General features: G+C 37.5%; 1 protein-coding gene across 2 annotated transcripts in view; it reads right to left on the reverse strand.

Moving 5' to 3' along the window:
* TBC1D22A (TBC1 domain family member 22A) overlaps positions 1-23,550 on the reverse strand; it is a 188,521-nt gene that overhangs the window by 13,212 nt on the left and 151,759 nt on the right. For both annotated transcript variants that reach the window (XM_075428719.1, XM_075428720.1), the window contains one exon: positions 22,472-22,567. In XM_075428719.1, the coding sequence (XP_075284834.1) occupies positions 22,472-22,567 (96 nt within the window). The remainder of the gene's footprint in view (positions 1-22,471; positions 22,568-23,550) is intronic.

A 23,550-nucleotide genomic window follows, 5' to 3' on the forward strand; every position in this document is an offset into this window, starting at 1 on the left:
ACATTCAGCAACTCAAGTGCATAGTGATTCTCAACAAGTACGTTGCGTTTTTATTTGATTCAAATATATAATATGTATATTCTTTGATTCAAATATACATTTTTCATTCTTCAATTCAACCAATCTCCCATTAATCTTCTGAAAACGTACAGAAGTATGCTATTCTTATAATTAATTTCATATTCCTAATAAGAACACACCTTAATATTCTAAAAATGAAAGCTTATTAAAAGTTGATGGTCTTATAATTTCCCTTTCATGTTTTTCTTTTCATGACTACTGAAAAAGATTCCTGGACTCAGCTTATTAAAATCACTAAAACAGCAATTAAAGTTCTGTTTCATCCAGTACGGCTCTCTTATGCAAGTCATTAGCAACCTTAATAGCTAATCATAAAATATGTGGTTCTAAAGAACTATGTCAGAGACGTTGTACTTACCTCATTGAAGAGAAGATTTACATCTTCATTTACACAGGTGTGAAAATATATAAATTAATATTGTAAGAAAGTTCATTAAAGGACTACATCTTATCTGATATTGTAGGTAGCCTTTTGTGCTTTTCTCAAATGAAAACAAAAAACAAAACCACAAGTAATCCCCATCCCTAAATTTTAAAAGCGGAAACAAATTTGCATGTTGTATCTTTTTCTTAATGAAACTTACTGTCTACATGTTATTATCTACAAGTTCATAAGACAAGCTTAAGGACATAGACTCAAAAAAAAAAGCAAGCATTGCCACAGAACCTAAAAGATGTTCAACTCCATAAACAAACCTCCTATTGTTATAATACCCTTTTATTCTGAACTGTCTTAAAATGCTTCAAAACTATACGCAAATGAAATTCGAAGAGGTTAAGATACTGACAAAAATATTCAATACTCAAGAAAGAAGATGAAGTCATCTGACTTGAACACTGACGTAAATTCATACTTAAATCAGCCAGTCAAGCAAAAACAGTCCTGGCTTCTTCCTTACTTTTAAACTAGACAAGACAGAACTTCCATTTAAAAACCTCATATGAGCACTGAACATCCCAGGAAATGTCCAGGAAGATTTCTCAGTCCTCCAATTGTTACAGCACAGAGCAGAATGGTCCTGACCCACTCCAATTATACTTTTTGCCATACTGTTTTATGAAATATTACCGTATTGGTGGTATTTGGAGATATGTGCACTTCTTATGCACCAAAATAAAAATCAGATTTTAAAAAAGCCCAAGTATATCATTTGTCACTAGCTTCACACAAAAAGCAGCAAATAAAGGAGAAGAGGTGCAAATATCCAGAGTATAAAAACTCATGAAGATGAGTTCTATTAAAAAAAAAATTCCAAACCACCCCATCCAAACACAGGACCTGCTGTATCAATCAAGACTGCAGTAATTATGACAGAATTTCATTTCTGAAATGAATTGCCAGGAAGTTACTACATTCTGTCAGTATTTTTCTGTAGTCAAGCAAGATCAAAATATTTGTACAGCAGATTCCAACAGAAAATCTAAAATTCTGCCTCTCCATAAAGTCCATATGCTACCCACTCTACTTGGTTTGGTTTTCCTGACCATAAATTGGCAACGCTTCTTAAGTGGAACAGTTTGCACAGCTCCAAATTCACACATATTCCCCTCTCTACAATGACTTTTAAATTTTAACACCATAGTATGAATAGATAAAAGCTCAGCAAAAAAAGAATAAAGAAAATCATAAAATACCAATTGAATATAACGAACCACAGGGACAAGAGTGTATCAAAATGTTATATATTTCAGTCCTAAAGCAATTAGTATGTTTGGAGAAAAAGGTATTTCACACTAAATTGTTCTGAGCAAAATCTCATCTTAAGAGAAAAAGTATATCAAGGATTGCTGATGCAAAATTGCCTGTATACATAACCTAAGTAGTACTGAGATGTACAATTTTTACCTCCAATAAATATGTCATAATGACATGGCTAAAGTAGCATATTTTTAGGACTAAAAAAATTCATTAAAAAAAATCAAATGGAATGTTGTCAGTATCCTAGGGATATTGGACCGAAAGAGGCCAGTTCCATTATTCTGGAAACCACACCACATGAAGCCATATATAGGTGTTTCGTTCTCAATAATAAATAATAGTTTCACACTTGCCACGTCAAAACCCATGAAACATCTCTGCACCTCCAGCAGACTTACGGACGTTAACACAGAGAACCAACAACTTGGTGATGGAAGGCAAGAACCAAACCACCTTTATGAAGACACCAGAGTTAAAGGAACAACAAAGAACCTACCCAAGTCCTATGTGTCTCTACATTGGCAGGGAATCTGAAAACTGAAAATTTCCAAATTAACTGGAGAAGCCTTACAAAATCAATAACAACTAATCCAAAAATCCCTTCAACTCTGTGGAGGACACCACTGTTCACATCAAGGAATCATCTAAGCTTCCTTGCAAAGCATGCAGGCACTAGAGCACAAGACAGGCATCATCCAAGCTGCACAAGTTCTCTCAACGCACAAAACCAACAACATTCCCCCCAAATCTCTGTCCATTCCTTGATGCCGTAAGAGAAAAATATATGAAAATGCATCTCCTCTGTACCTCATAGAAGGAACGATGCATGAGTTGTAGTGAAGTTCCAAAAGTGCTTCCACAGACAGAAGACTAAAGCATTAATCCCAATTAACACAATGTAATTCAACTGTACATTATAAGCCAAAGAATAAAATATTCTAAACCAGTATAAATACTACGCAAGAAACATGATTAACAACTGTGCTCAAAACATCCTTGAACCTCTGTTTGGGGACAACAAGAAACCCAAACCAAGATTAATCTTACTGTATTACACAATAACATAAATTTATCAAGCTTTGTCAGAAAATATATACTACTCTCTACCTCCCAATATTTTACATAGAAGGTGCTTCACTTCATCTAATGGTTTATAAATCAAAGTGGAACTATTTATAGCCTTTTGATTTTTTCATCAAAATTATGTTATGACTTAAATCTCTACCCCATTACAAAGCAATCCAAATGTATTCTTGAAGATAATCACCCTCCCTCTGAAGTTTTGTTTTGCAAGGTTAAATAAGCCTCATTCTTCTAATACCTACTTGCTAGGGCAAGCTCTTAACTTCTCTGTCTAGTGTTGTTGTTTTTATTATACATAATTCTGAAGAGATTGCACAAAACCCAAACATATCATTCTCACGCAAATCCCAGAGATACGCAATTTTTCAAAAGCTTACAAAGAGTTTATTACTGGGATCATGGAAAAATACTAATTCTAAATGGAGTACATCATTGAAGCCCTAAGATACCTACAAATATCCTAAGGCCCTAGGATTTTAAGACAATTAAAATACTAACACATTTTACTTATACAATATTAACATGCCTTTCTTACATATCACTACACTCATAAAAATAGAAATCTCCAACTTCAGCTTTGGCCAACTAGATTTTGAGAACAGATTTCTATATAAGATAATAAACACCTCAACTGCCACAGAAAATACAAGTCTGCAAACCAACAGCTGAATTCCTGCATTCCTGAATGCAGGAATTATTCTTTGCTTGTCTACAAAAGAACAGCCTCCAGACACAAACAGGAGAGAAGAACTGAATGTTTCTCCTGCACAGCGGGTGACGATGGGCTGGATTCATCTTCTTTGACTGCTGATTTTTAACCCTTCCAAGATTAAAGTCCTAAAAGTGCTTAGGCCATGAGTACCTCTTCTTGGTAATTCTAGTCCATTGATGTCAGGAAATAATCCAGTCTACACTCTAAAACTTCACAAAAATCTGCATGTTGAAAGCTGTGTCCCCCTATCACTTGTATCAATACCCAACAGAGTGGTCTGGCAGTGGAGCAATCTGACAATTGTAAAGAAGCTCCAGAGCAATCATCAAAGATCAAGCAAGCCAAAATCCTTAATTCTCCACTATGTAAGGACAAACCTTAGCAAAAACATGGAAAATCAATACGGAGAGAGAAATACTGATTTCATAACAATCCTCTTAGCATGTGACAGATGCTAGTATTATATAAAGTAAATATTAATAATAATTTGCAGTATTTCGCCCAGATGTAGGATTCTCACAGCCATGTGGTTTTGTAAAAATTCAAATTGCATTAAGAAAAGGTTTGTGGCTTTGTAGCCTTCACAGATTCAGAGAAAAGCCTCGAAAAATCTCTCTGAAGGGATCATCTAAAGACTCAAAGCCACACATAAACCAAATCAGTTTTAAGGAAAACATTATACCCAAATTGATTTTCTTTAGAGAACTGGGCTTTTGACAAAATCATTTCTTTTACAAAACCACACCTTGTGAATAAGATGCCATTTTGTTTGAATAAATGAACAAGACCAAAAGGTGTTTAAAGGGTTTGGCCAAAACTGTAATAACATTTCTAATGGAAAACTACTTCAGTGGAGCATTATGTGGTATAATAGAAAAGTTTGACGGGCTGATTTGTCCACAGTGACTGCTTCTCTCATCCATTCCTTAGCAGGCAGATGAGAGGAGGAATTCCTGTATTTATCACAATAATCTCCAAGAGATGGAACTATGGCACAGCTTTGAAGATGTGGCCTATTCTCACAGAGGAGAATAAAGACATCAGCTACATGAAATATAACTTTCAGAGGTATATTACCGGTGGCAATTTTGGATTGCTTTAACAGGCTTGCCAGTGAGCTAGCAATTCAAAGGCAGCTCCACGCTATGCTCTGTCATCTTGTCTGGGGGGTGGCAATCTTTAAGAAAGGACATGGTAGAGAACAGCAGCTGTTAAAGATTTCAGATGACCTTGTTTAACCTGTTGTCCTATGCAGATCAGCACCTGAAACTAAGCACACGTGTAAGAATTGGGATGAAAAAAAATTAACACAAAGCTTTCCTGAGTCCATTCCTGAGGACAGGATGCAGCCGTTGATATTCACTCGGCTAATAGCAAATGCTGCTGGGCAGAAAACGAATTAGGATGGGATACATGGGAGCTCTTACTACATTTGCAAAGGGAGGTCTAATGCAAAAAACACTACAGACAGCAAACGACTTGTCACGTGTAAAGATCTCGCTCTTTATGGCAGCTGAAAGAGCTAACTAGGAGGCTATGATGGCAATAGTAAATCTGCTATAATGGCATTTCTGGAAGAATTCTGAATCCAATTTGTTTACAAGTAGATGACAAAACAATGGGCATTTTAATTCTTGTTATTTTTACTGTCTTGCAGTCGCAAAGAGACAATTTTGTTGTAAGCTAGCAAAATCTACGAGCACCAGCATTTAGTAAACCATAGAAGGGAACAGAAGACTGAAAGAAAGAAAATTAATCCTCCTCCATCTGCTTGTCTCAAAGAAAGGCATATGTCATTTCATCCTATTATTCAGCTCATACTCCAAAAGCTTTTAGTTTCTCTTTGTTCTCTTATCAGTAGTTCTGATTGAGTTTGGTAGTAAAGTGTACAGGCTCCTGTGATTTTAGTCTTCTCCAGGGTTACACACTGATAAAGCCAATAATTGACATTGTTATGCAGCAGTTTCTGCTTTAGAAATTAACATAGAAAGAAAACAGTTTTCTTTGTAGAGAGATGTCTCCAGTGACAGCTGTGAATTACTAACTAAATGGAAGCCCTGCCAGTGCATTTAGTTTAGCAGGTCACTTAAATTGCTCAGGAAGAACAAGTTTTTTTCTTTGTTCAAGAAAATCCTTTTTACATTGAAATGGAGAAAACACAGAGATCCCTTTGTGGTATTTACTGAAAATAAATAAAAACATTGGCTGATGAGAGAAAAGTACCTTCTAGTAATCAGAAAGTGCTTTCTTCTGGACACTTATGGGACAATAAAATCAGATTTTCATTCTGTGGAAGATCTGATTTAAAACTTGGGATAGTAACAGCATCTCTGTAAAACACATGCGATAAAGCAAGGCTTACAGGAAATCTCCCCACATTATACACCACCTGCATCACATCCTTCCTGCAGGATTCAGACCAAACAGAACTCTTGAAACGTGCAGATGAGAGGGGATCCAGATTTTGCATGGTGTTCCTCCCAGCCTGCAAAACGCATTGCTGGACCTGTATGGAGTTTGGTCTCGGCATCCTTAGAGCTGTAAAGCTCTGAACAGAAAACACACATAGATCTCCTGTTACTTTATATAGGCTTCCAAGGTAAGAAAGGACACAACTTACTGGCAGAACAAAATGAACTGGTTTCTGGAGTTATGTTACTGGACATGATGACAAAAATCAAAAAATCATACTGAAAAAAAAGCAGTGATTGCTCAATCACTATCAAAGCCTTTTTAAACAAAACAGTGCTTTTTCTCTGCAACTAGGCTTTATAGAGATTTACAATTTTAGACTTCTATTTCACAATGGCAATGTGGTTCTAGCACTGTGTGCTTCTTAGTCAGTAAGGATAACTAAAATTTACTGGGTATCAAAACGTTTAAGAGGTAATTGTGTGAAGGCAACAACTTCATACATGTTTTAGGAATGATGACTGCCATTTCAGAATTGTACTCTAAGGCCAATTCATTGCCTAATCGTTTCAACAACTGTGAGAACATCAGATGTTTTCTGTATCTATACACAATACCACCCATATATGTCAGTGGGAGTATTATTTCTCAGATATACAACAGAAATTTTAGGCTGATTCCTAAAGTCATAGATATTAAAGCCAAGAAAGATCATTACTTATCTTGTTCTGACCTTTTGTGTAGATAATAGGAACTAAATCTAAACCTTTTTTTTCTTTTCTCTCAGAAAAAACATCCTCTCTGAGCCCTCTCTATGTCTTTGACTTCAGACATCATAACTGGATGCAATATTACCAAAACAAAAACCCCACCAAAAGGCAAAACAAGCTCTTATGTTCATTAATTTAAAGATCCAATTACTCCCATGGGCCACAGCATCATTCTGGGAGCTCATATCGAGAGACCTATCAGCAATGCCCCCTAGGATCTCTTCAGAAGCCAGGCATCCCAGGCTACAGTCTCTCACTCCAGAGGCATGACCTGTTCTACTTATCCTGTATTTACAAAAATTTTTCATTTGACTGTATCAAGATACAGCTTGCCTGAAGGGTTCAGCTGCACAAGTGATGCAAGATTGGTTTATGTAACTGCCTGGTTCTCCTCACTTTGCCAGAATGCTAAATCTGTGTCATCCACAGATTTTTATTATCCGCTATTTTATTAGTGGAAATGCTGAATAGCATCATGCCAATTACTGACTCCCACAGAAGCTCACTAGACAAACCTCCTCTTGAACACAATCACCTAAAAAATATTTTTTTAGCCATCCTCGTAGGATGAAATATGATGGTTTTGTTGATACTGTTAAATGCTATTTTAAAGTTAAAAAAAAGACCACAGTCTGAAATCATTATCTTCCACATTTACATCTATCAACGAAATCTAGCTTCACTGTCTTGTCTGTTATCTAATGTAGATTCACTTTTCAGGAATAAAGATTGAAATGAAGCTGTTAGGAATCACATTGAGGAAAAAAGTGTTTCATATGTTCTTCCTAACTGATAGTAAGAAAACTGGATATGCAACTAGATAAATAATAATTATTAAAAAATACTGTCTAAGTAAAGCTGATAGAAATAAATACTTAAAACTATATTATCTTCATGAACGTAACAGTATTATTTTCTTCTCACAGGGTCTTCTGAGATAGACAAACAAAAAATGTCACAGACATAGGAAGAAATTACATGTTACAAGCTTCCCATTAAAAATAAAGCTATTTTTTGAGACAATATTAGTAACTCTTATTGTTATTGTTAGCTGGACACACAGTGGTCACTAGAAAACAGCAGTCTCTTTAAAGTATTATCGTCTGATACTTCAGAGCTATTTACAGTCTTCCTGAAAATTAGGAAAAGCCTTTGGATAGCACTCTGAAGTGTACAACAGTGCATACCCATGAATCATAGCATCATAGGTTGAAAAATACCTCTAAGATCAGCAAGTCCAATCGTCCACCCAACACCACCATGCCTACTAAACCATGTCCCAAACTGCCACATCTACAAGTTTTTTAAACACCTCTAGGGATAGGGACTCCATCACCTCCTTGGGCAGTCTGTTCCAATGCCTCACCACTCTTTCTGTGAAGAAATTTTTCCTAATATCTAATCTAAACCTCCCCTGACACAACTTGAGGCCATTGCCTCTCGTCCTATCACTAGTTACTTGGGAGAAGAGACCAACACCTACCTCACTACAACCTCCTTTCAGGTAGTTGTAGAGAGTGATGAGGTCTCCCCTCAGCCTCCTCTTGTCTAGACGAAACAGCCCCAGCTCCCTCAGCTGCTCCTCATAAGACTTGTTCTCCAGACCCTTCACTGGCTTCATTGCCCTTCTCTGGACACACTCCAGCACCTCAATGTCTTTCCTGTAGTGAGGGGCCCAAAACTGAACACAGTACTCCAGCTGCGGCCTCACCAGTGCCGAGTACAGGGGCATGATCACCAAGAGAACAAATCCATCACCAAGAAGAGTTCTGATAAGCTATAAGTGGTAGATACATTAACAAAAAGTAACTGAGTATTCAAAATCTTCATGGAAGCAAAAATAAATATCTAAGACTATGCAAATAACTAAAAATATCCAAAATAATTTTAACTGCAGTGGATTTCTTTCTGAAAAGTAAAGAAAACATAAATAAAGATAATAAAATGTCAAATTCTTTCATTACAGTTTCACATTTATGACCTACACTGTATCACTTATTGGTAAGTGATCATGCTGCCACAAGGGAAATGATAACACGCTCAGCAAGACCGAAATAGGACGAGACAGCATCCTTGAAGCCCCAATGAAGCATTAAGTCAGTCTACTTATGGTGGCTGGAACCACTCCAACCCTAATGCTACCTCATTTACCTTCTAACACTGTGTTGAGATAGAGGAGTTGCAGTACAGATTTGGGAAGCCAGAACAGTCCACTGCTGATTCATGCTGTTAAATCATGCTGTTACTATATTACGTTTATGCTGCTATCACACTACTTTACGATGGGAGACTTCACTATGGTTGGAGCCAGAGCACATGATGAACTACATGCCAAGAAGAAACAAAATGTGCTTGCCTGCATTAAAATACATAAAGTCTATATATCAGGTGAAATTATTTCTAGTGATAAAGAAGCATTACAAGTTTCAGATATAGTCAGATAGAACTCTATTTCATTGACTATATAATCATACAGGCACATTTTGCCAAATGAAAGATTCAGTTGTTAATCACATGAGGACAGCAGTTGAGACCATCGTAACAAGAGTTCTTATTTTTCTTTGATCAAAATAGACTATATTTAGCTATGTGTGTTCTTTACACCTTCAGGAATTCTGTGGATTGGATTTTTCAAGTGCTCTTACAGTGCATCTTCAGTAACTCTATTTAGCAACTATAATCAAATGATTTGAAAAAGATTTCTAAGAACCTGAACAGCAGGAAAAGATAATTAATCATTCCCTTCTATAATTCCACCCTCTGGATTACTGACAAGATTTTACCTGAAAAGCCAAAACTTAGAAGCTTCTAGATATTAATACCTGATCTGATGTCAAATAGGTTGAATATTTGTAAAGAAAATACAGCTGTAGATGTCATCTACATAAGACACAGATGATATAAAGTATAACTTGAAGACTAAAAAACCCGCAAAAGGATAAAAAAATCTTAAAACCAGTACGTCTTAGCATAGTACCCAATCTGATTTCCAGCAAAGCATTGAAATCCTTAACTTGGGTATGATTATGCTTTTAATTCAGAGTGAATGGGCCAAGAAAGATGACACATTAAAGTTCATCAGAGCATCAGCTGCAAACATGCCCCATCTGCAGTTCAGACACAGAGCGACAGCTACTTTTAGCTAGTAACTAACTAGCAGCTGTTTTTTCAACAATTTTTACAATCACTGTCCCTTCTCCCCTGTCCCCTCCTTACACGTGGGCTAAAAATGCTCTTTCCACACACTGTAAAAAATTACTATAATATTTAGTATAAATTACAAAAATATTACCAATATATACAAGTGAATACAGCAGAAATTTGTAATGCTTTATCACAGTGCCACTGCTTTTAGACAGAACAGGCCAAAATATGCATCCTGTAGGCAGATACACGTGTGACTATCATGCAAGTAATGCAAATCTTATTTTTGCACTCAATTTCAACATTTCAGTTAAAGGACTGGGCAGTTAGTAGCAGGAAACTCCCTTACATTCATGACATGACTGAATTTTAGGAATCATCTGTAGATTAAAACATACCCAATGAAAGGAAACCCAAACACTATGGACTGTTTTTTAAAAGATTTCTTGTGCTTTCATTTTCACAGACACAAGGTAGTTCAGAGATGGAAGACACATCGTATTCACTTTTAGCTGAATTAGTTTCAGTATAATTTGTCGACAAGCTGATGGTCTGGCATTGCTTTTCTACAGCAAATGTCCTCTATTATGTAGATATTTTTATCCTAAGGCTCAAATTGTTAAGACAGGCAACTTTACTGAAGACAAAATATGATAATTCTCCAATTAAGACAAGCTCAATATTTAGTCTGAGAAAGAAATAATTATGACAAAGCCATTCAAGATACAGCACAATTGTAATGTAGCAAAAATGAAATCTGGACTGGTAAGAACATCCAATGGAGTTTGCAGGAATCAAAAATCCCCTCCAGTTCCAAGAAGTGTACTGTTCTGTTAAAAGGTGACAATTCCAACGTCATGGAAAGTTACACATTATGTGCTGTTCCAATGCACAAATCATAGTTGGAAGGTATATAGATGAATTCATTAAAAAGCACATTTGGGTTTTTTTACTAAATAGGTATCATAGACAGCCTTTTCTGCTTTGCATGTATTTGGTCAGGTTTTGTTGGGGTTTTGTTTGTTTGTTTGTGTTGTTTAACATGAAGGGAGATTTGATACCTTTGAAATTTTGCCAGTCCTAAAATTTCTGGTTGTAACGTCATTTTCTGTTGGTAGAAAGCCTTATCTGGTTTTGGTACTCACGTAAAATCAGCTAAGAACAACATATCCAGACTGAAACAGCACTTTTTGAAAACAGGGATGATACCAGAATATGGATGTAAAAACCTCAGCTTAGCTTTTTCACCTCATTTTCTGCCATGATCTTACTATGCAGTATTGACAGTGATATGTGTTAGTCTCAACTATAAAATGCAAAGAGTACAACCTTCACATCCTGGTAAAATGCTCTTCAAATTACACTTGAATTGCTCTGCATATTTGCAAAACATTATTGGTTTTGAAGCCTGTTTATTGAACTTATATTTTATTGATTCTTAATGTGCCCAAGTGAATACGCTTTGAAAAGAAGTATGATTGTATTTACGTAACAGCAGCGTGCCTCTGGATCCCTGAGGTCCTAATCAAAATATTCAAAAGCCTATGCCTTTTTCCTTTCCGTGTAAAATTTAACTCTTTGACAGTAGCATTTACTGAAAATGGTGAGTTGAATTTATCAAATAACTGAACTGACACTAAAACTGATTTATTATTCTGGTTCATGTAAAGCCATTCAAAGACTTGGAGGATTATAAAGGAACTACTTTATGGACAAGTGAACAAAAATCAGTTTTTCTCTTTGCATCTTTCCCAAAGGCTTATTAGACCAATGACATTCTTCATATCCATTTTATGTATACAATTTTAATCTCTTTCTTTTTTCTAGAATAAACAAAACAGAATTCTATTTCAATTATGACACACAATGTGATTTTTAGATGCAATCAGAACTACTTAGCCATTGCAGCTTCTCACTTCAATGTAACTACAAAATTGTGCCAAACGATAATCTTCAAAGTTTAGCAGAAGTTATCTAAACAAACTTATTGACACAATGACTAGATTTGTTACAGACTGTTTAAAGTCCTCTGCCCCTAAACAGCTTTTTTTAACTCTTCCTGTGTGATTATCTCTTAAAGAGGTGGGGGGGGAGAAGTTTCACAGAATCACAGAATAGTAGGGGTTGGAAGGGACCTCTGTGGGTCATCTAGTCCAACCCTTCTGCCGAAGCAGGGTCACCTACAGCAGGCTGCACAGGACTGCGTCCAGGCGGGTCTTGAATATCTCCAGAGAAGGAGACTCCACAACCTCCCTGGGCAGCCTGTTCCAGGGCTCCGTCACCCTCAGAAGGAAGAAGTTCTTCCTCATGTTCAGACGGAACTTCCTGTGCTTCAGTTTGTGCCCGTTGCCCCTTGTCCTGTCACTGGGCACCACTGAAAAGAGCTTGGCCCCATCCTCCTGACACCCACCCTTCAGATATTTATAAGCATTTATTAGGTCCCCTCGCAGCCTTCTCTTCTTCAGGCTGAACAAGCCCAGCTCCCTCAGCCTCTCCTCATAGGGGAGATGTTCCAGTCCCCTCATCATCCTTGTAGCCCTCCGCTGGACTCTCCCCAGTAGCTCTTCATCTTTCTTGAACTGGGGAGCCCAGCACTGGACACAGTACTCCAGATGAGGCCTCACCAGGGCAGTGTAGAGGGGAAGGAGAACCTCCCTCGACCTGCTGGCCACACTCTTCCTGATGCACCCCAGGATCCCATTGGCCTTCTTGGCAGCCAGGGCACACTGCTGGCTCATGGTTAACCTGTCGTCCACCAGGACGCCCAGGTCCCTCTCCGCAGAGCTGCTCTCCAGCAGGTCCACCCCAAGCCTGTACTGGTGCATGGGGTTGTTCCTCCCCAGGTGCAGGACCCTGCACTTGCCCTTGTTGAACCTCATCAGGTTCCTCTCTGCCCAGCTTTCCAGCCTATCCAGGTCACGCTGAATGGCAGCACAGCCTTCTGGTGTGTCTACCACACCTCCCAGTTTGGTGTCATCAGCAAACTTGCTGAGGGTACATTCTAACTCTTCATCCAGGTCGTTGATGAAGAAGTTAAACAAGACTGGGCCCAGTACTGACCCCTGGGGGACACCACTTGTTACCAGCCTCCAACTAGACTCAGCACCACTGATGACAACCCTCTGAGTTCTGCCATTCAGCCAGTTCTCTATCCACTTCACCGACCACTCATCCAGCCCACACTTCCTCAGCTTCCCTAGGAGGATATCATGGGAGACTGTGTCAAAAGCCTTGCTGAAGTCCAGGTAGACAACATCCACAGCTCTCCCTTCGTCTACCCAGCCAGTCATGTCATCGTAAAAAGCTATTAGATTGGTCAGGCATGATTTCCCCTTGGTGAATCCATGCTGACTACTCCTGATAACCTTCTTTTCTTCCACTTGCTTCATGATGGCCTCCAGGATAAGCTGCTCCATGTCCTTTCCCGGGATGGAGGTGAGGCTGACCGGCCTGTAGTTCCCTGGGTCCCCCTTCTTGCCCTTTTTGAAGATTGGAGTGACATTGGCCTTTCTCCAGTCTTCGGGCACCTCTCCTGTCCTCCAGGACCTCTCAAAGATGATGGAGAGTGGCTCAGCAATGACATCCGCCAGCTCTCTCAGCACTCGTGGGTGCATTCCATCAGGGCCCATGGATTTGTGGACGTCCAGATCGCTTAAGCGATCCCTCACACAGTCCTCCTTGGCCAAGGGAAAGTCGTCCTCTTTGTAGGCTTCTTCTCTTACCTCCGGGGCCTGGGATTCCTGAGGGCCAGTCTTAGCACTGAAGACTGAAGCAAAGAAGGCATTCAGTAGCTACGTTTTCATAAATCTGGATTCATTGTGCTGTTTGCACACTAGTAGCATGAATGAGTTTTTCTGAGCACTACAGATTTAGTAAAGCATTTCACCCTGTATGTTATGTAGTTGAACATAACTGTGAATCCTCTCTATCTTGGAAAAAAGGTTTATTAGCTTTGTTTTTTTTTTTAACCTATTATCACCCTGCATAAGATACAAATGAGTGCCATCAGCTGTAACAATAGATCTACAGTTCTGTTTAAAAAAAACACAACTAACAATAAGACATGTAATCCACATTAGAAACAGTATTGTAAAATTATTTTCTGATCTCAGACAGCTGGATGACAGTAAATTACTTGCAATGTCTATTACACTATTTTAAATTAACTATTATAGAATTTCATCTTATTTTTTGTAATCACTTCTGAGTACCTTATTCAGAAGTATAATTCATCATAGATTAAAGTTAGATATAGTGACTAACACAGAAACTTCTAGTTTCTCATTATAAGTACTGATACAGCAACTGGAGAAATCACTCTGTATGATTGCCATAGGTCCAGTGAGTGACACTTGCACCATTTCTGCTTTGTAGTTTAATCCCACAAGAGCAGCACCATATACTACAACATCCAAAATCAGTTAACCACAGCAATGTTTTGTCCTTTCTAGATTTTCAGAACATACAGATTCGGGGGGGGGGGGGGGGGGGAAGTCCACGTACTGCTCTTCACCTCAGGAAAATGATGTTATCCATCACTGAGTATCTTATGTGTGAATGCTTTAGGAACTCATCAAAATATATGAACCTGAAAACTAGAGTTTCCATAACACTGTTCATAAAGAAACCTCCTTTAAAACAATGATTACACTACATTCAGCCCAGGACAGTCTCGTTCACTTCAAACGCTGCATTTGCTATTAATTTTTGTTGCTACATCTGGGCCTGTTTATTTGGTGTCAGTTCATTCTGCAAGGACAACCTTCCACAAAAACAATCACGTAAGGGACATAAAGCCATACTGAATGTTTTCCTACAATTAAAACAACAACATTAATGAAAACAATAGAGAATAAACCCACTTCATCTAGCACAAATTTCAGCAAGCAATTTCCATTAAAAAATTGAGAATTAATTCCTGGGGCAAATAGGAAAAGCTGACCAATTGCACTGTAAGGTTAATGGGATCAATCTCATCACATTCGAAATATGCAATTTTCAGGCAGTACAATGAAATAGGATTTTGGTAAACTATGGAACTTTGCAGATACATTAGCTAGATAACACTAGGTAGTCAGCTTTACAAGACTGAAGCGTTAGAATCCTACAGTTTCATGGTACCCAGAGTTTGAGAAATAAATTATTATTACGCCATTGTTACTGAAACGATCTTTAAAGCTCCACATGCACGTAACTCTCTGTGTCCTCTGTATTTTTGTAATCCTTTATATTTCCTTCTTCAAGAAACTGTGATTCTGAAGGGACTGTTCTGGTAGATAGTCAGGGACCAAGTGATATGTTGGTAATACCCTTTTGCAGGTTGCTCTGATAATTTGTCACTATACAAAATGGGTAGTAACAGAAAGGTTTAAAACAAATCAATAAAATACATTAAACCAATGACTGGCAGGAGTATACAGAACTCATAGTACGATTTTACAGAATATAAGTAAAATACAAATGCTCTCTAGGGTTTACTCAATTACAATAAAGGTATAAAATTTATTACTAAACAAGAGTTAAAATTAACATGTTCAGAAGTAGAAAGTAGGCATCTTATTGCTCGTACATTTGAAAATCATCTTCCTATTACTACCACGTGGATGAGTTTTCCACAAAACCATATTGTATTCAAAGCTATAATACTACATTCCTTAAACACAAATAATAATAATAAAAAAATAGAGCTGCACACAAAGGCGGAGGGCATGGGACTCTCTCATAGTCAAATAACTCTGCCTCAAAGAATGAATGCATGCTAAAGAAATTTATACCTTTTCTTTCCCACGAAAACATTCAGAATTTAAAGGTATCTTTCAAGCAATACGCATTGTATAAACACTATGCTCCACAACTTCTCTCCACACAACAGCAAGTTTTGCAAGTGGAATTACATTTAACATCTCTTCCCCTCTATTCAGCAGTCTCCACTGGATTTGCTCCTGGATGCTTATGAGATTCCCTCTGTCCTCCGGACGGGTAATGGTCAGCACAGCAAACGGTATTTGGGCTTGCAAAGGGACATTCAAACCTTCAAGGAAGTCTTCAAAGATATTTCAATATTCAGACCACTAAATGTAGGCATTCAAAAGATTACTTCTAATTTCTGCTAATGCCATACCTTTGTAATTAAAGGGGCCCTGAGCAATCTGATCTAGTTGAAGATGCCCCTTCTCATTGCAGGGGGGTTGGACTAGATGACCTTTAAACGTCCCTTCCAACCCAAACTATTCTATGATTCCATGATAACAGAGTGAAATCAATATTCACAGAGGGTAGGGTGAGATCAGAAGTGACTGACTCACATTCATGTCCTTCCACTGACTACAAATCTAATTTGAAGTGACTTTATTTCTAATTTAGACCTGGCTCACAGGACTGGCTTTATTTCATTACACCTTAAGCCTAACTACATAATGTAACCCATTTTCAATCTAACTGGTCTCTGTAACATGAATCATATCTACATATAATATTCGTACTGAACTATGCACCTGACTAACATCTTTCTTTTGTTACTTAAAAGATTAGTATTTGAAAAATAAGGAAGACAAATATTAGGTAATGTCACATACATATGATTTAGCAAATACAAATGACTGCTAATTTTGTCATATAGTTGCTTTGCTCTTTTTGAACAACACAGAAAAACATTAGTTACAACTTGGTCCTACCATATATTAGTATATCGGTATTACAACCTCAGCTGTCAAATACACTAAACCTACTGTCAAAGATTTTCTTCTGCATGAAAGAAGCGGTAGAAGTTAATGAATTGCTGTATACTGCACATGAAATCCAAGCACAAAACTGCACTTTCAGTGCTCACATTTGAACTTTTTAATTTGATGAATCATCTAAAATTGCAACATATTCCCTGACTATCACAAAAGCAAACTATTGAAATAGGTTTTCTTTCTTTAAATTACATTCTCTAGAGTAGAAGATGGGTCTGTTAAAAAGCAGACAGATGTCCCAAGGTAAGTAATGGCTGCAGTAATTACGTATTTACCTCTTTCCACAAGCAGCTAAATCTACTACCCAAGGACTTCTGGTTTTGCTCAATCGCTCTGGAGAGAGCAAGGCTCAGTTTTCACTGACTCCTGTGATTTATCTGATAATATTAGACTAGTTCATAGCACAGAATAACTTCTGAGTTTCAGCAGCAAAAATACATATATTCAAGCTACTTGTAATTCTGTATCATTGCACTATAACTTGCAATTTTGTGATGTACAACTGTTCCAAATATTTTGAGGAGTAACTATGACTTCTGGGAGAGGGAGCTAGATAGAAAGAGGGCAACAGAAACAGATGCGCAAATTTTAAATTCAGATACAGAACCCAAAACTTCTCTGTACTGCCTGAGTTAAGTTAAATATTATTTTTAAAAAGTCAAACATGAGTAATGTATTGTTACTATGAACTCTTGGCCTGTAAACTCAAGGAAAAGAAATCTAGGTATAAAAATAGGCATATCGCTAGCTAAATAAAACAGGAATCAAAAGGTGTGGGGTTGCTTATTTGTTTGTTGGAGGCTTTTTATGATTTCTGTTCTCAGCTTTGCACATTTAAAGCCAAGCTTTTGAGGAAAAACAATTTATAAAATAGCCTATAGTCTCATCAGAAGACAAAGGATCACAGAAAGCCGCAAAAATCAAAGTTTCAGAGATAAGAAAGGGTAGTGTTAGGAGTTTTATTTCCTTTTTCATGCTGCTTAAACCACTTTTAGTGTACAATATAAACTGGTCAGAATCTTCCAGTAACTTTCTAGGCAGAGGGCAATTCCTCCTCCTCTTACAAGGCAAGCACCACTAGTTTCCCATCGTTAAAAGACGGATGACATACAGGCTGTTCATTATATTTTAGTTTAATATTAAAATTTTGCGATGATAATTTCTGTGGGACCAAAGTTATATTTCTAAGACTGTATGATAAAAAGTCTCTGCATTTAATTTACAATAACTTACATGTGGAGATCAATCCATGATATTCATGACAATCTAAAGATGCAGAAGCTTTTGGCTAAGGTGAGTAGGCTTGTTAATGGAGCAGTTAAATTGAGATTGTAATAGATGACATCAGGACCCACGGACACCTGATGTTTTTTTCTTACAATACTGTATTTAGGTACAGCTTTTACCAGTCACCTCATTCTCTGTTGATTAAGCTCTTTGCATGCAAAAATAATGTCAGTAATTTTATTATTTTAAGTTGGCTTTTCTGAATATAAATGATTCAACAGTGCTAACTCCCAGACGTCTACTATCAGTACTCAGAGATAAAGGAGCAACCTCTTTAGATTGCTAGCTATGATGTTCAAACTCCAACACAGCAGAGCTTCCAGTTTCTTGCAACACATGACAATATACTGAATGTCTTCCAAAAGCGCTCACATACAGGGAAGAGTGAGGACACAGGATCCAGAACTACAAAGCCATCTAATCATAGAGATTACAGAGAAGAGGGGTAACCACTCCGCTGTTCAGAAAACTAATTTGCTCAGAAATATTACTTTGTGGGTTTTTTTGAGAAACATTTATTTTTACTGCCGTAGCAATGGGAACTAAATTTCTAGCACCACACACACCAAGAAGCTACATTAAAAATATATTTATTAGTTATGCCTCATAGCATATGAAGTGACAAGTCCTGTACTTTAACGCAAAAAAGTAGCTACTTAAAAACTCACACCATAAACTAGGAACAAGATCACAAAAGATTAAGGAAACCCCTATGACTGTAATTGGGCATAAATAGATGGTATAAAAATCACATTTCTGATACATGACATCTTTCTATAGCAGACCCTCCTTCAGAAGGATATTCATTTTAGACTTTTGAAACTAAACCCTGTTATTCACGCCGACAGCATTATGAACTATCTTCAAAGCATCTTGTTATTCAGTTGCCTATGTAACCATCCACTAACCCCATTTTTATGTTGCAAGTTACATTATTTGTGTAGCTGTAGCAAATACATGCTGACAGGTGTGTATAGAATCAGATGTCCTTCTTTAGCCCATTCTCTTTCAAGTGATTTTAGCTCACATAAAGACTCTACTTCAACAGAAACATTAGTCCATGTGAAAAGTGAAATAAAAAATATACCCGTAATAAATGTAAGAGTCCAAATGCTGACAAATGCAAGCTACAGACTCCTTTGTGATTGTATAAAAAATCTGTTACACTGTAATGAAGAAAACTGGCAGACCAGTCCAAGAACTCAACAAGCAGACAATATACCTATCATCTATATGTTCCTAGACAACATTTCTAGGGAAGAAAACCAAGCATTTTCAATAGCTCTGTTTTTAAACTGTTCTGATTATTTCAGACTTTTGTGTTGAATACTGATATAATTTAATACAGGTGTGAAATCTTCTGAAAAAAAAAAAAGATAGTCTGCTTTTTATTTTATTAATTTGACATTAGGCCTGAAGTAACACAAGCCAGTAACCTTCAGATGCCAAGGGTTCACTCATAAAAATAGACCACTATTCCCTTATTTCAGGGAGTCACACAAAGCTTCAAGAACCTTGGAATCTAATAGGCAGAAAGCAGACCGCTGGTAGAAAGAATTGCCTTCACACTCCAAAAATGCTGAAAAATGTGAGGAAGAAGACTAAAAGGGCAAGCTTGTGCTAAATGAGACTTGAAACATCAGTAGTGTATTCTTATCATAAATCAGAAGAGATTAACTTGTGCCTTCTGTACTCTTACATGAAAGAGGGGGGCAAAGTATTCAAGTGAGCTGAGATTTTGGAAGAGTGGTAGGTAGTTGCGAACCTTCTAACCCTGCACTGATTCTAATTAAGTGATTAGTAAAGAGGGAAGGGAAGGAAAGGCAAAACAAACCAAAGGTATTGACAGTGCTCCTTCTATCACTAAGCTAAAGATGCACTTCAAAGCCACCCGTAGCCAGCTTTGACTCAAACGCAGGCACTGAGAAATGTTTCACTATCCTCTGAAACCAGTATCCATCTTAAAACTAACATACACAAAACCTAAGATTTAATATAAGAATAAACCTGACAACTTCATAAGGCATAAACATTTACGTATGTAATAACAATAACCCTAATTTCCTTAACAATTTATTGATCATATGATGTAGGAAACTGGTGCTTCACGTTATAATTTTAATAGGACAATCACACACACATTCATTTTGATCATGAGGTCAATAAGGCCTAGTCTCTAGTATTTACATGAAATATTAAAGAATCATTATTTTCAAGATCATATAAATCAGAATAAAGTACAGTCACTACCCCAAAGATTTTACGGCTTAAGTATAAAACAAGAGACAACAATTTCACAGCAGAGTAAAAAGAAGCAACACAGAACTAGTCAACGTGACTGCAAGTGCCATTAGCAGACTCAAGCCTACCTGCCAAATCCATTGTGGGTATTGTGGAAAAACAGAACTTACATAAGGATTTAGAGGAAAGTAACTGAGGATCTGCATTAGAAGCTTCATTTAAGTCAGATGGTCAACCTGGGAGATAGCACAGGTACTTTCTTGCGAGCTCTAGCGTGTGATGAGGCTGTCATCACTGGCTGATAAACCAGCAGTCAGCATCTCAACACTGAATGTGAGCTGACATGTAAGGAGTCGGTATTAGACCATTAAAGGCCTTGAAAGAGAAAGTGTCTGTGTTTTCCTTGGTGCTGTAAAGGAAAGGGAGCTCAAGGAGATGCAAAGCAAGAAAAAATGATGGACTGAAAAATGATCTTTACAGCTTCTTTGCAGTCTGGGTGAATATAAATGAAGCAAAAATGCATTTGTCAAAGCCAAAGAAAAGGACATTGCGGTAATAAAGATGTGGGTTGATGACAGCATGGATGAAAATGTCTGTTAGACAGACAGAAAAGCCTGTATCTTAGAATCATGAAGAAGAAAAAATCTGCAAGACAGATTCCTTACCACAACATATTGGATATATTTTTAGAGCTCAGCTATGCCAACAAAATGATAACTTACTTAAACTGAAAATTTGGACTACATCTCTAATATCCAACAGTTAAACCAGTATCAGTCCAACATTACTATTAGCTTTTATTCAGTTTGACAACCGAAAGGTCATGTTACACAATAAAGAAGGCCAAGCCTTTTAGTGATAACATATGAAAATGATAAAACCAGCACTAGCCTACAGATCCTCAAAATTACTAATTGCATTTCTATGTTGTAAGCAAGCAAAAACAGTCTGATGAATGTGTTCCAGTGTGTTCCCGATTTGTGTATTTTATAGTCCAGTTTACATAGCCTATAAAGAAATTAAACCATAAAGACATACCTTCATTATTAAATAAGTAAACAAATCTGAACGTACGTAAGGAGAACAAAACAAATCTTCATAGTACTATACCTTGGGATTCTTATTTAAACATAGCTGTAATAGATTCAGTAGAGAGGGAAAAAATATGAACTTTGGTGCAGGAAGTCAACAGGAAAAAAATAATAGGAAGGATTAACAGTGAATAACTGTAGTTGAGAGGCATGGCTGCCAACATTAAACTTGTTTTTAACAAAACACCATAAATTGAGAAAATCTGACAGTGTTAGCAGGTAGTATAAATTAAAGTTGCTATGTTTTGCCCTTAGGCATTTATTTATTGCAAAAATACGCAAAGACAGTTAAAGTGCCTTGAATAAATCGTTTTATGAAGAAAGATAAAATAGATTGAAGCGATACACAAATTTATACAATGCTTCATTTGTACAGGGCAACGGAGTTCAGTCAGACGGAGAGAAAATAAGCTGGTAACCAGCCATTTCCCCAGGGCAGGCAACGGTGCGGGCTTTGCAGCACGGTTTGTTTGCAGTCAGCCTGTACACAGGACTCCAACGCCCTCCAGGCATTGCATGTGTATCACAGGGTAAAATCCAATACAAAATATTTCTATGAAAGTGAACTGTCACCAGTTCACAAATATAACTGAACTTCTACAGGGGTATGCAAATGATTTGTCTATTTACCATATTCAAATCCCATTCCAAACAACTCCCTGATATGCTCTTTGCTGGAAAAAATGTAAGGTTTTGAAATGTAGGGACCTGAAGCAAATACTCTTACAGTCCTTTTATTTCCTACTGAAAAGCAGGCTCCTTATTTCAAAAGACTGCTTGCCTAGCTTTTCTTGAAAGAATGAACATCACCTTGTTAGAGTGTGCTATTATATTATACAGATAGGAAATTATAAATAAATCACTTCAGCGGTGCATTTAAGATTAAAAAAACAAAGCCAGTTACCTTTTCAGAAAATCTCTTTGTCAAATACCAAGGCTCTACTTGTAACAGCCTCTCCAGAAATCATCTTCTCAAAACTCTGTTACAGTTAAAATGTCATTTTTTTTCCAGTGGACAAAGAAAATACATCTGTTACTGCTTATAGTCCACCACTTCAAGTCTGACAGTTTTGGAGCAACTCTAAGAAACAGTCAGACATGGTCAGTCTTGTTGCAACTGCTACTATCTTGTCATAAATTCCTGCCCAGGTAACGCTAGGGAGCTAAATTTAATAAATACCACCCTGTGATTGAAAAATATCCCCTTTACTCACTTGAAAATCTTTCTCTTCCAGGATCTCTTTCCTCCACCTGACAAGGAAGGCAGCACAGACGTACAAGTGGAAGTGAGAAAAACCCTCTGGTTCAGACTAGAAAAAAAAAAAATACGTTACACTTTCAGTACACAAGTAACATTTTTGATCACCATATACCCCAAGTGTATTTTTATGGCATTCACTACTAACTACAAATGTCAGCTATATCTCTCTCTCTTTGTATCACAAACTTGTTTGCGATTCATCTGTGCCAAACCTATTCATAGGCATTATCTGTAACGGGACTTAAGGTGAGGTATGCATCCATTTCTCATCTTTAAATTCCTTCTTTACAGATGTGTTTTCCTTTTCTGATGTTATCCATTAGCTTATATCTGGCACGAAATACTGTACTGTCTAGCTCAACATTGTGGCGTGAGCATATGCTTCGTCTCCATTACTAAGACCAAACTCTACTACTGCTAGTAGCTTTTCCATTATAAATGCTGCTATATGAAATTATTACATATTTTTAAAATATATAACTCGGTCTATATTTGACTGAATTAGACATTTTTACTAAAAGAAAAACGATCTACTCATTTGCAATCAATGGCCTTGCTGGACTTGTCAAATGCAAGAGGAAAGACAAACTCGGACTGAAGTGTCTCTCCTCTGAGGTGTCAAGAAGCCGAAGAGCTAACAAAGGGAGCAATTAACTGGTGCTTATCCTCTCGGACAGAAGTAAAGGGGATGGCCCGGCACTGTGAACCAAGCGATCTGCGGGCCACAGAGGCTGCGCAGCCAGAGGTTGCTGCGGACAGGGAACAGGTGGCCCCCGGCACCGCACACCGAGATGCCCGCTCCGAAGGCATCACATTGCCGAGTCCCGCTTCTGAGGACACGACATTCCATGCCAAGAGCAAATCGATACACAATAATCGACTTAGTCCCACATCGCAAAAAGATTTCCAAACATATAAAAATTGGCACTTGCAAACTCTCTTTGGGAGGAGGAGCCAAGAGAGAACTTCACCTGATGGACGGGTCGATGGGCCTGAACCTCTCCTCCCCCCCAAGAAGAGACACCTTTTTGG

This window comes from Opisthocomus hoazin, chromosome 8 (assembly GCF_030867145.1).
Source record: "Opisthocomus hoazin isolate bOpiHoa1 chromosome 8, bOpiHoa1.hap1, whole genome shotgun sequence".
Lineage (NCBI taxonomy): Eukaryota > Metazoa > Chordata > Aves > Opisthocomiformes > Opisthocomidae > Opisthocomus > Opisthocomus hoazin.